General features: G+C 41.1%; 1 protein-coding gene across 1 annotated transcript in view; it reads right to left on the minus strand.

The window, feature by feature from the left end:
- Nucleotides 1–13684, minus strand: part of LOC147155501 (dual specificity calcium/calmodulin-dependent 3',5'-cyclic nucleotide phosphodiesterase 1C-like) — a 100432-nt gene that overhangs the window by 48762 nt on the left and 37986 nt on the right. The window contains 3 exon segments of the mRNA XM_086066414.1: nt 904–1044; nt 7054–7170; nt 7579–7645. Coding sequence (XP_085922540.1) covers nt 904–1044; nt 7054–7170; nt 7579–7645 — 325 coding nt within the window.

The raw sequence follows: 13684 nt of genomic DNA on the forward strand, positions 1-13684 counted from the left end.
TCCTTTCCTCAGTCTCTCCTTTGGTCTCTTGAGGTCTCCCTGATTTTTTGGATTTGTTGGAATTTAGATGTTTCTGGGGTTGGTGAAGAATTCTGGTTGGTGGCCCGGTAGGGTGGTGTCTGGCCGGTCCTGGATTTCACTTTCCTTTGTTTTCTTTGGTCCCCTCGTGTCTCCTGACGGCGGTGTTCGGTTTAGGTGAACGGTATGGGATTTTTTCTAATAGGTTTTTGGTGAGCTAACGAATACACACACACACTCGCACGCACGCACGCACGCACATACACATACTCACCCACATACAAAAAAATAAAAATATTTTTATTCACACAGATGGGGGACCACAGCACTGCTTAATACTGGGGTCTACCCCAACTGATGAGTATAAGCATTCTAATACAGATAGATAAATGATATACAATAAAGAGTTTGAGATTTGATTGTCTGAGGAACCTCAATGGTGCTTGCTCTAAAACAACGAGATGTCTGCCACAACCACACTTGTCCCGCGTGCTCCATTCACACAAACGCTCCTGCCTCTTTTTTTGTCCCGCCTCCTCGACAACCAGTGTGGGCACGTTGATCTTGGCATACAGCACGCTATGATCGGGTGAAGTCTTGTCGGTTTCAGATTTGTAGTGTGGCTACACGTCCAGTCCACGACACAGAGCAAATGTATCGGGTAATCTGACAGACAAATATTTAAAATGGCTAGAGTAGAGACAAAGCAAATTAATAAAATCATCAGAAAATGCTGCTGCCCTTTCAGTATTATTGGAACCTGATTGTGTGAAGGCGCATACAGTACAGACAAATTTTGTTCAATAAATCACACACAATATAATAAACAATTTGAGGATGACCAATGGACTCTTGTATGGTTATTCGGCTTATCCCAATACTTACCACCATGCCAGTTTTGAGGACTATATAGTGGATAGTTTGTGTTACATCAGCGGCATGTATCAGGTTGTGGTAGGGGTTGTTGTTTTTGCTGTAACCCACCTCCAGTGACTCAGCAAAGGACATTAGAGCTGAAAGAGGGACCTACAGAACAAAACAAAAACAAGTAAAATTAATGTATGATATTGCTGCTTTATTCACAATTTACTTTTAGGTAACATTTTTTATCTTATCTAATGATATCTGTACATTAGGAGACTGAGAAGATTTAGAAAAGACTCTTGGAAGATGACCATCTCACACTAGCTCACATCTAAAGACAAATTATAGAATAGAGGGGCGTTTAAATGAAATGAGGGTCCGTCATTCGACAATCGTCAACAGTCAGGACACCCTTCCGTCATCATCAATCCGTCAATATTTCAAACCGAACGGCATTGTAATCGTCAATCTGTAATTTGTCATTCCCTCGGTGAAATGGGCGTCCGTCAATGTTTCCAATCATTCAAGGTAGGCATCCATCATCTGCGGACTGACAGACCTTCCGACAATGTTGACAGAATGACCACTTTTTTCCCCAAAGTTGACCTTAACATCATGCTTGCATGGAACTCCATACTTTAGGCCATAGGTGTCAAACTCCGGTCCTTGAGGGCCGTAGTCCTGCAGGTTTTGGATGTTTCCGTTCTCCAACACAGTTGATATATGATCAGCTCATCAGCAAGCTCTGCATAAGCCTAATAACGATCCTACTGATTGGAATCAGCTTGTGTTGGAAGAGAGAAACCTCCAAAACCTGCAGGACTGGGGCCCTCCAGGACCGGAGTTTGAGACCTATGCTCTAGGCATTAGTGACACCTAGTCTAGTGTAGAAACAGTGCACAGCACATATCAAACAGGGCTCACTACTTAGTGTTGTATATGGCTGAGAAGTCATTGTTTGTGACCAATTACTGTCATGGTATCATGAAATAAAATGGCAAACATATTAAAAATACAAGCAGGAAAATATCTAAGTAAAATGCAGTGTTTATAATTATGTAGTAAGAGTCATTGTGCTTTTTAGACACGGTTGCAATTGTTTTGTCATCAATTGGCGGCTGTGGCTCATGGTCTATTAAAGATGGTCGTTCAGTAACTAGAAGGTCGGCTGTTTGATCCCCGCTCTCCCCAAGTCATGTGTCGTTCACACACATTGCCTCCAGTGCTACTCACACTGGTGTATGGAAGGTGCAAATGTTAGATAAATATATATTAATTATCCCATATTTGATCTTTTATTAATTGCAAGGCATTTATTCAACATTGTGAATTTATTCAACATTGTGACCTCTGTTTGAACTGTGTGAGTTGGAGTAAAAGAAAACAAAACAAAACTTTAATTTACAAAAAAAAAATGAGAATATTGAAATTAAGGTTATATTACACTTTTGCGCAATCACGGTGTAAAGTGGTTATTATGTGGCATTAACCCGTGGGTCAGAACCATCAAAAAGCTCAAAACTAGGGATGGCTCGATACCACATTTTCCTATCCAATAACTATCCCGATATGCAGCCTTAAGGATCGGCCAATATCCTAAACCGATCCGATTCTTTTCGTCATGCTAAAAAAAAACAATACAATACATGGATGTAATTTTTTTGACAAACTATTCTGGTTCCCTAAAGAAAAAAAGAAAACACACTGGCTCTGTGTAATTGCTTCGGCTTCATTAAAACTTAAAGCTCACATTTGATATATCAACACTGTAAACAGAGCAGACCCAGCTGCACCATTCAAATGTTTTAAATTAAATAATGTGCAATAGTGTTAAAATTAATAAAGTTGTTAAACTAACCATAATTGCACTTTCCAAATGTTTAGAGATGAACTCCCTTACCTGTTTGTATTTCAGTTGGATTAGTCTATTAGGTGAGCCAGTTTGGTAGTTGATAGCGCGGCTCCAAATGCTGTATAAAACCTTGAAACCCCACATTTTCCACCACAAAGTGGTTGGTAATCCAGCAGAATGACTTCGTTATCGTTTTGGCCCTGGTGTTCTCCGGAGCGAGTTTTATAGTCGTCTGTAGTGTTTCCAGCATCAAAGTTTCGAAGGTTCGCGGATTTTGTTTGCAAATTCTCCATACTCATTTTCACGATGCTTCTTCAGATGCTTTATCAAGTTCATTGTGTTATAATGTTCAGTTTTGCTACCGCCCCTCGACACACTCATTTTGTAAGCATAGCAATCAGCTGTTTTGCTTCTCAGTGACATGGACTATGGAATGGATCTGATTGCTTATCATGAAAAACTATTCGATCCCGATCCAGCTATTTTGGCCTGGATCGGACTCAACACCGATCCAGTGGATCGGATTGAGCATCCCTACTCAAAACAGGTCACAATACCGCCTAGGGGTAAAACGACAAACACAAAGAAAGTCTGTGCTCAACAGAGAAGCAGAAAAAGAGGTGGTCTTCCTTTGATTGAACTCACCGTCCACTCCCATAGCTTCTGCTATGACGTTCCATGCAGAATCCTTTTTTAGGTTGTCCTTATAAAAAGGATGTGCCGTGTCATATAGAATTTTGTGGCTTTTCACCTCCATTATAAATCCCTCCTTGTTCATGTTCGCTGGTGTTTAAATTGTGAATAAAGCGTTAAGCATTATGACATGTTGCTGACATAATTGCGAAATAGGATCTGGTGAGTGTTTAATTCTTAAACGTAACCAGAATTTTTTATTTTGAAACTGTCGGTCTTCCTGTCCCGCTCGATGTGTTCTGTGCTACTTTGCCATTTGACAGATGCATCCGGCAAAAATAGAAAATAGTTCTATTCGTCTGGCGGGCTCTGGCACAACGGAGCTGGTCCGCAGTCAATCCGCAGCGCATATTCAGTCGGTGTATTTGAACAAGCTAATAGAGAATGGAAACGAATCGGCGCCGCCACCGGAGCGGAGCAGATCCGCAACACACATGCAGGTAGAGTAGACCTGGGGTTAGATGAGCAATGCAACTTGTACACAAAGGCTGCGTTCAGACTGCTCAGATTCCTCCTTGAATCTGATTTTTAGGGCTGACTATCCAGACTGTTTTAGCAAGTGTCCAAATCCGATCTGGCCCTGTTCAGACTGAGCCACAGTATTGACCCATCTGACTTTTTTTTAAATAACATTTTTAAAGGTTTTTGTCCCTTGTGACAAGAATGAGTGATAAATAAATGATATACAGTACATGTATTTAACTTTTTGTTGGAAAAATTGTATAATAAGTTATCACATGAATAAGCACTTTACTATTTGCTACACACACACCAGTTGCATGTTTTTTTTTTATCATTGTGAGTTTAGTACTGCCTTTTGTTCCACCTTCTAAACTTGTGAATAAATGTGCAGAGCAAGGAGGTGGAGGCAGGAAGTTATTTGGTGCTAAGAGCATCCACTCCCTCCTTTCTGCAGAAAGACAAACTTGGGTGTGGTCCTTGATTCCTGTCTCACGGAGTTGCATCATTTGAGGAAGATTTAAATGTAACCCTGACACTTTTGTTCCAAGACAAATACACCACCCATAAACAATTTACTTTTTAGCAAGTTTAGCTTCAAACAATAATTTCATTAACCTGTTGTCCTGCTTGACAGATGATTGATGGTGATAGATGACTTACACAGGAAGACAGTTAACCTGTCTTCCAAGTTTGGTAAAGTAATCGTCTGCATATCGATGGTTCTTCTTCTTCTTTTCCTTTGGGTTTTTCCCTTCAGGGGTCGCAAATCAGCAAATCAGTTGCATCCATCTATCCCTGTCCTCTGCATCCTCTGCGCTCACACCAACTACCTTCATGTCCTCTTTAACTACATCCATAAACCTCCTCTTTGGTCTTCCTCTAGACCTCCTGCCTGGCATTTGGAAACTCAGCATCCTTCTGCAAATATAATCACTATCTCTCCTCTGGACATATCCAAACTATCTCAGTCTGGCCTCTCTAACTTCATCTCCAAAGTCTCTAACATGTGCTGTCCCTCTGATGTACTCATTCCTGATCTTATCCATCCTGGTCACTCCCAAAGAGAACCTCAGCATCTTTATCTCTGCCACCTCGAGGACTGACTCCTGTCTTTTCCTCAGTGGCACTGTCTCGAGACCAAACAATATCGCTGGTCTAACCACAGTTTTATAAACCTTTCCTTTCATTTTAGTTGAAACTCTTCTATCACACATCACACCTGACACTTTTCTCCACCCGTTCCAGTAGCCTGCCTGCACATGCTTCTTTACTTCTTTTCCACACTCTCCATTGCTCTGGACTGTTGACCGTAAATACGTAAGCTCCTCCACCTTCTTGGTCTCTTCTTCCTGTAACCTCACTCTTTCAGTTAGGCCCCTCCCATTCACACACAGATGCGCCATCTTGCTACGGCTTACCTTCTTTCCCCTCCTTTCCAGGGCAAACCTCCACCTGTTCTCTGCTCTAACTACGGATCATAATGTCATCAGCAAAAATCATAGTCCATGGACATTCCTGTCTAACTTCGTCTGTCTACCTGTCCTTTACCATAGCGAACAAGAAGGGACTCAGAGCTGATCCCTGATGTAGTCCCAACCTCCACCTTGAACTCCTCCATCACACCTACAGCACACCACACCACTGTCTTACAGTCCTCATACATGTCCTGCACCACTTGCAGATACTTCTCTGCCACTCCAGACTCCCTCATACAAAACCATAGTTCCTCTTTGGGCAACCTGTCATAAGCTTTCTCCAGATCTACAAAGACACAATGCAGCTCCTTTTGACCTTCCCTGTACTTCTCTATCAACATCCTCAAAGCAAATACTGCAAATACTGTGGTACTCTTTTTCTGGCATGAAACCATACTGCTACTCACAAATGTTCACCTCTGCCCTCAGTCTTGCTTCAACTACTCTTTCCCATAGCTTCATTGTGTGGCTAATCAGCTTTATTCCTCTGTAGTTGCCACAACTCCCGGCTCCCTTGTTCTTAAAAATGGACACCAGCACACTTCTCCTCGATTCCTCAGGCACCTTCTCACTATCTAAGATCCTGTTGAACAACCCAGTCAAAAATTATATTGCTACCTCTCCTAACTGTTGACGATTCCATGTTTGAGTTGGCCAAAGTTTTATGTCGGATGCCCTTCTAGCCACAACCCTCTGTATTTATCCGGGCTTGAGACCGGCACAAGAAGACACTGGCTTGTGCCTCCTTGCAGCTACATTCTGCATATCGAGGATTATGGTCCAAAATACATAATAACAAACAATAACAGCAAATGTAGTTTTTTTTATCGGGGTTACCTAAGACTTGCATAAAACAGCTAACTATCTGGCTGGCTCCCCGCAGTGGGCATGAAGTGGGCCGATTTGTCAATGACTTCTGGATCACATTTCCCCCCAGTCTGCCCCTCTCCTCTCACCAGGTAGCAAGTAGCTTGGCAGCAAGATAAATTGTTTAGCCATGATGATGAATTATTAAAAAAAAATACTTTTTCAGATACCCCATTAGACTGTTTCTACTGTAGCTGTTGCAATACACACAATGGGAGTAGGTTTCTAATAGGAACTTCCTCTTCCTTTTTCAATGGTGACAGAGTAGATAGAAATTTCAGAAAAAAAGTGGAGCTCAAATTGTGTTTGAAAAGCAGTATACAACCTCAGCTGTAGATCCAACAGGATTCTGTACAGTTTATTGTCACAGGCGGCCATGGCTCAGGGGGTAAAGCCAGTCATCCTATAACCTGAATGTTTGATTCTCGCTCAAGTCATGTGTCGTCGTGACTTTCACACACATTGCCTCCAGTGTCACTATCACTGGTGTATGGATTGTGCGAATTTTTGGTGGTGGTCGGAAGGGCCTTAGGCGCACACTGGCAGCCACGCTTCCCTCAGTCTGCCAAGGGCAACTGTGGCTATATATGTAGTTTACCACCAGCAGAGTGTGAATATGTGAGTACGTGAATTATGTATCCACGGGTGAAGTATCTTTGAGTGTCCAGAAAAGCGCTATATCAATCTGATGCAGACAAATTCTAAGAGAGGTCCTAAGCATAATCAGTACACCGTGGTCTAAAACTTACAAGTCAAAATAACCTTGACATTAATGAAGTTAACATAGTAGAAAAGGTAATGTGATTGTTTTAATTACCATACCTTGAAACGGTTGATCAAGTCATATCTGGTGAGCAGTTCATAAAAGATGATTTTCAAGGCGTGGTCTCCACTGGCATCATTCAGTGCAAACACATCAAAGGACCATATGTCCACATGCTAAAACACATATAAAATACCTATATAAATAAATACTACATATATACAAACAATATTTGCAGTACATTACATTGTGAGGTTTATTGTATTATAACATTGGATATACTGTACATGGCTGCATAATTAATGGCTCAATCAGCAATCATTTTTAAATGTTAAATGGTATAATAGCAATTAATCACTTTCTGGTTGTTGGTTGTTATTGCTAGCTTTGACTACTACATTGACATTGACATGATATCGTGGAGTATGAGTTTCTAAGGCGTCCTCTTCTGATGAGAACGATACCTTCATTATTGACACCCTATTATCTCTCGACCAATGCCCAACTCTGTTAAGAGCAATACAATTAAAATGGTGCCAGCAAAGTAAAATCACAAAAAGATAATAAATGAAGCAGAAGTATACCTTGAGCACAGTTATCACATCTGGGGGATAAATGAAGCCAGCCATGTTAAAGGTTCTTCTGTATATCCTGTCAAAGAAATACACAATATACATAAGACCAAGAAGCGGGGGGAAAAAAGAAGAAAAAAGCTCATGGTCAGCTAAGTTTTCTTTACACTTTGATATTGATTGCATCCATCCAGCCATCCATTTTCTACCACTTACTCAGGGTTGAGTTGCAGGAGCAGCATTTTTAGCAGGGACACCCAGAATTCACTCTCGCCAGTCACTTCAAACTTCCAGAAGGGCTTCCAAGGCAACAGTCACTCCAGCGTGTCCTGGGACAGGCCTGGTCCTCCTGCCGATGGGATGTGTCCGTAACACCTCACCAGGGAAGCACTAGGAGGCATCCTAACCAGATGCTTGAGCCATCTCATCTGGCTCCTCTCAATGTGGAGAAGCAGCAGCAAGACTCCCGAATGATCTTCTCATGGCAGCCCGTGGAGGAAACTCATTTCAGCCACTTGTGGATCCTGCAGAGGGTGTAGCTGGTCCACTGTTCCACAGCTAAGACGAAAACCACACTGCTCCTCCTAAATCCGAGATTCGACTTCTCGACGAAACTCCTCTCCATCGCCCCTGAATAGACTTCATCACAGAGGTTGAGTGTGATCCCCTGTAGTTGGAGCACACCTGTCTGCCAATCCAGAAGCACTGTCCCCGATGTCCAAGCTGTGTTGCAGAGGCATGTAAACCAGGACAGCCCCACAATATCCAGATCTTTTAGGTACTTCAGACGGAGCTCATCTACCCTTTCCACCAAAGAGCTTTCTAACCACCTCAGTGACTTCCACCCAAGAGCCCACCTCAAAGAGCTCAGACTCTCCATCCTCAAAGGATGGAATATCATTGGAATTGAGGAAGTCTATAAAGTACTCTCTCCACCTCAGCAGCAATCCATCTCCATTATACAAAGGGCATAAAAATGGGCACATTACAATTTTTGTGGCAGTACAACACGATTCTGCACTGTTAGGGGTCATCTTGTGCCTTTTTGGGGTTCCGGTGGATACAGCTGCCGCACCTCCAGCGTATCTGACAATTTGGTTACAAAAGTAAAAGTTGACTAAATTCTAGACTGCCTAAAAGTCGGTCTATTTTGCAGCGCAGGTGATCTCATGCGATTTTGGTACATTTGACAGAGGCACAGGCAGACATCAGTGCGTCACTGACGAGGGGTGAAAATGTCATGGTATTTCAGTCATAAATTTGACAACAGCATTGGGAAATCCCTCTGAATCATTGTAAAAATTTATTCACTGAATGGATTATCATCATCATCCTAAATATATTTTTAATACAGCACCCCTTTCGCAGTACAATGAGTGGTGGGGGTCATGAAGAACACGGGGAATGGGTGGTCCCTACCATCTTCCGGGTGCAAGTTGTTTTTAAATTGCCCACATCACATCATCCGCAAGGGGAGATCTTGAAGTTTATCTGCCAATGTCATGCACGGACACCACCCTGTCAACACACCAATATGTCATGTTCCAAAAAGCCAAAAATAGCAATACATTACAGCCATTCCTACACCATGTTAATACTAGGGTGGGCCGCCCAAGTAAACTGGCCGCCGCCCAAGAAGTTTCCAAGAATATTTTACGTATTTTAAAACTATAAGGCACACTTAAATTTGTCTTATGTGTGCACCGAGTTCCGAAGACATTTTCCTTCCAGCCAAGCTTCGGGGCAAATGTTGATGCGCCAACGCACGTTTCTGATTGGTGGTCTGGTTCACGCTCGTTCTTGGTTGGCTGCTGGCCTGTGGACGGGGTGGCAGAAGAAAATTATCGCTGTATGTATTCGAATGTTGAGATGGAACGAGAAAGTGAATAAAAAGAGATCAAATGGAACGCCAGATTGCAGTGTGACCTCTTGTCTCCTGTAGTTCATTTCGTTTACCCCGTGTGGACCCTACCCGTTTGGCGATGTGTAGCGACCGGGCGCTATATATATATATATATATATATATATATATATTGTGTTGCTTTTATTCTGCTCTAGTAATGCATGATAATAACATTTCTTACTTGTTCTTATAATATACAATAGTTTATTTTTGTAGGTCCTGTACTTTATTTCAGCTTTCATAGTTCTCAATTTAATAAATCTTTTGTATTTGTATAAAATGTTTTTCTTTTTACATGCATTCTCTATCCCCTTCGTCATCTATGCCTTATTTAGACCTTTATATTTTCTTGTGACTTTTATTAATAGACAATGTTTATTGTATGGAGAAATAATGGTCGACTAAAATACACTGTATGCCATATTGGGATCATCATTTGAATAGACCTCAGACCAATTATGTTTTTCTAAATCCAACTTAAAGGCAGCCATGGAGCGTTGTGTTCTTAGTCTTGTTTCTGATGTGTAAGTTATTGTTGGTTTTACTTTTTTTTTTTTTATCAAAATAGTCTTGGAAGATTTGCAAAGACCAGAAGTTGATCACTTATATCATTAATAAGAAGTCTACTTTCTATTTTATGGTCAATTTTATTTATAAATATGTTATCTATTAGTGTAGCTGTATCAATTGTTATTCTGCTAGGTTTCATAATTACAAGGAATTGATTATTACTATACATTGTATTTATAAAATCAGTTGTTTTCTGATGCCCATTCGGATTTAACAAAACAATGTTAAAATCAAGCATTTAAAAAAATATATATATATTTTATCATTGGTGTATCTGTGAATGTCCGTCAGTTTTTCATTAAATATGTCAAGACATGATCCTGGTGCCCTATACATACAACTTATGATGACATGTGGTGTATTTTTAATATGTACCTCAATGGTTAAACATTCCATTATGCTGTCAATGGTGGTAGCCAAATGTTAAATTTTACTGCTTCTTAGAGCTTTGTCTACATATATTGTGACACCCCCTCCCTTTCTATTTTCCCTATTTGTTGCAAACAATTCATATCCTTCCAGTCCCATGTCACAATTTTTTTCATTATCAAGCCGTTTTTTTTTTCTTCTTTTTTTTCTTTTTTTCTTTTTTGGGAGAGCTCAGTATTGTTCATTCGGTAATTTTGTCATCATCATTGCTCTCTTTTTATTTTATTTTTTATTTTTATTATTTTGTATGTGGGTGAGAATGTGTATGTGTATGTGTATGTGCGTGTGTGCGTGCGTGCATGCGTGTGTGTGTGTGTGTGTGTGTGTGTGTGTGTGTGTGTGTGCGTGTGAGTGTGCGTGCGTGTGAGTGTGTGTGTATTCATTAGTTCACCAAAAACCTATTAAAAAATCCCATACCGTTCACCAAAACCGAACACCGCCATCAGGAGACCCGAGGAAGGACCAAAGAAAAGAAAGCCATGTTTCTGATATGGCAATTATTTTGTATTTTGAATTTATTTAATTCATTCAGGTATTCTTTGATTTTTGTAACATTTCTGTAGACTTCTACTATTGAAGTGAATATTGCCCGTCACCTTCATTTTTAAACACCACCTTTTTAAACACTTCCCCCTAAGGAATGTGTGTGTGCCTAAACCCTGTGTTTTCTCAAACCAACCAGAGACAGTTCAAAAAGGAAAACTCTTTGTATTCCCCTCCAGCAGGGGCTGGATTTTGTTTTTACAACCCACAAGAAACACATACCTCAGCGCCTATCAAGATCTACAAGCCTGTTTAGCAAGCAGACTAGCGATAAGACTGCTTATCAGTCCCCAGACTTTTATGGTCTGGTCTATCCACAGGAATCAGCCATGTGTTTTGGGAAACAACGCTCCTTGGAAGTTATACGGTACAACAGCGCCCTCCAGCGGGCACTATCAGTATTATTCTAAAGAATCCTGCCGCTCCTAATTAATCTGAAGTCTACATAATTTGTACACAACCTGTATGTCTATCTCAAATGAATGATGTGTGTAACTTCTGCAGGCATCTAAGTTTAGCTAATTAGTAAGCTTAGCTGATTCAATCACTTTATGATCGCGGTAATGTTTGAAATGTGTTAATGAAGCATCTGGCTTGTGGATTCTGATCAAAAACTATCAAAGGCAATCCCAAAAGCTTGGTCTCAGTCGATCAAGTCTGCTTCAAGCGCATGGAAGAGGCGGGACTACTACTCCAAGTTTAAAAGCCAGCGTGCGAAGGAACTTCTCTTCTTCGCTCTTCTCCTCTTCTCTTCTCTTGACCATCACGAGAGACGAGAGACACGAAAGAGCAACCACGTAGCTTCCTTCTTTGAGCTCTGGACTTGAGTCACGCCGCGTGCCCCAAAGCACGCATCAAGCAAGGACTCGCAACTACACTGCACGTCCCAAAACGCGAGTGTCTGTTCCTGCCGAGAGCCAACCCACCTACCTTCCGCTCTCTGAATCCGTGGACCCAGTTCCACGACGGCTGTTAGGCACCGAGCCGCTACGCGCCAGCGACCCATTTCTGCTCCAGCTGTGCGCCTGAGACGCCCCGCAGCACCCAAACCAACTGACTGCGGCCTCTCAACCACGCAAGCACATCACCACCAACCGGGACTTTTGCCAGTCAAGGACCTGCCGCGGCCTCCACACCGCGCACGCACCTCTCCACCAACCAGCAACCTGCAGCGGCCTCTCAGTCGTGCGGCCATCACCATCAGCCAAAGACTGAACGGAGTTTTCTTCAACTGAGGATCGACGCTAGCCGAGTCCCTCTCTCTCCCGTGCACCTGAACCAGTCCGTAAGTGCGCCCTCATTGCAATCTGACCATATACCACTGGCGCAATGCTTTGATTCAATATAAAAGGGTTGACAGGTCAAAACGCTTCCATCTACCTTTTTCATTCCCTTTTTATCTTAGTTCGTTAGGTTGCATGTTTTCTTTTTATCTTTGGTTCACATTTTTTTATTCCGTTTCATTAATAGGTTAGGCTGTGACTGATAAATGTGTGTGTTTACTAAATAAATTTGTTGTCTAGGAATTCAATTTCTGCCAAATCATTTATGTTTACTGAGTGGATTAGTAATTCTCTTATTAAAGCAAAGAACTCCATGATTAACTAAAGTAGCAACTTCAGATTATGAATACTTGATAATAGGATTTTTATCATTTATTTTGCTCCTACAAACAAGCAAAGTCAACGTGGTGCCCCTAGAGGTTGCTGAGGAAATTACAACTCCCCTCAATACCGTCTAAATTTCTCGTTCGCCATTACGGCAACCCAAATAATCGCTACAAAATGTATAATTGAAAGTGCATTTTCCATTGTTATACTTTTGTTGAATTGATCGTCCGTATAATAATTGCAAGTGAAACTGCAATAATAATTTTTGTAGAAGTGTTTGTCTGGGTCCAAATTATTCACAGGTCAAATGTTTTGTAGTCAGCGTATTCAAATGTTTTCAAGTCCATATTATTTGTGTTCATCATGTTCATCTTTCCTTGTGTTGCTGTTGATATGTACTTGTGGTGTATTTTTGTCATCATCTACAGTGAGTTTATTGTATTGAAAGTAGGGGTGTGCCAAAAAATCGATTCTCATAAGAATCACGATTCTCATTTAGTACGATTCAGAGTCGATTTTAAATGTCCCAAAATCGATTTTATTTAAATAATTTTATACTGTCTTGCCTTTGTTTGTGTGTCTTTATTTGGAGCGCTGTTCATATTGTACCCGGTTTGGCCACTGAGGGGCAGTGTGGTTCCACGCGGTCTAATACACTGTTAAGTTGTAGCCACATTAGAGAGTAGAAGGAAAAAGTCACGATCAAGTTATTCCAATAAAAGTTTTTTTTTTTCAGCATTGAACCATTCTTTTGAGTGATAAAAGTGCAGCGAGTAGCGCACTAATTAGCATTAGCAAGTCAGACTGGAGTAGATCATTACAATTCCTTGCACATCTATAGATTGAAGCAAAAATCATTGTCAATCAAATCATTGTAAATAAAAAAAATCGTTCTTAATCGATTCTGAATTGAATCGCAGGCCCAAAAATCGGAATCGAATCGAATTGTAAGACATATAAAGATTCCCACCCCTAATTGAAAGCCCTGGAGATTGTATATTTCTCATGCTTATTTTGGGATTATTTGCCTTTACTGAGTTTTGGTGTACTGGTGCGAGCATCA

Source organism: Leptonotus elevatus, chromosome 21 (assembly GCF_054856555.1).
Source record: "Leptonotus elevatus isolate MCC_2025b chromosome 21, RoL_Lele_1.0, whole genome shotgun sequence".
In the NCBI taxonomy this organism is placed as follows: Eukaryota; Metazoa; Chordata; class Actinopteri; order Syngnathiformes; family Syngnathidae; genus Leptonotus; species Leptonotus elevatus.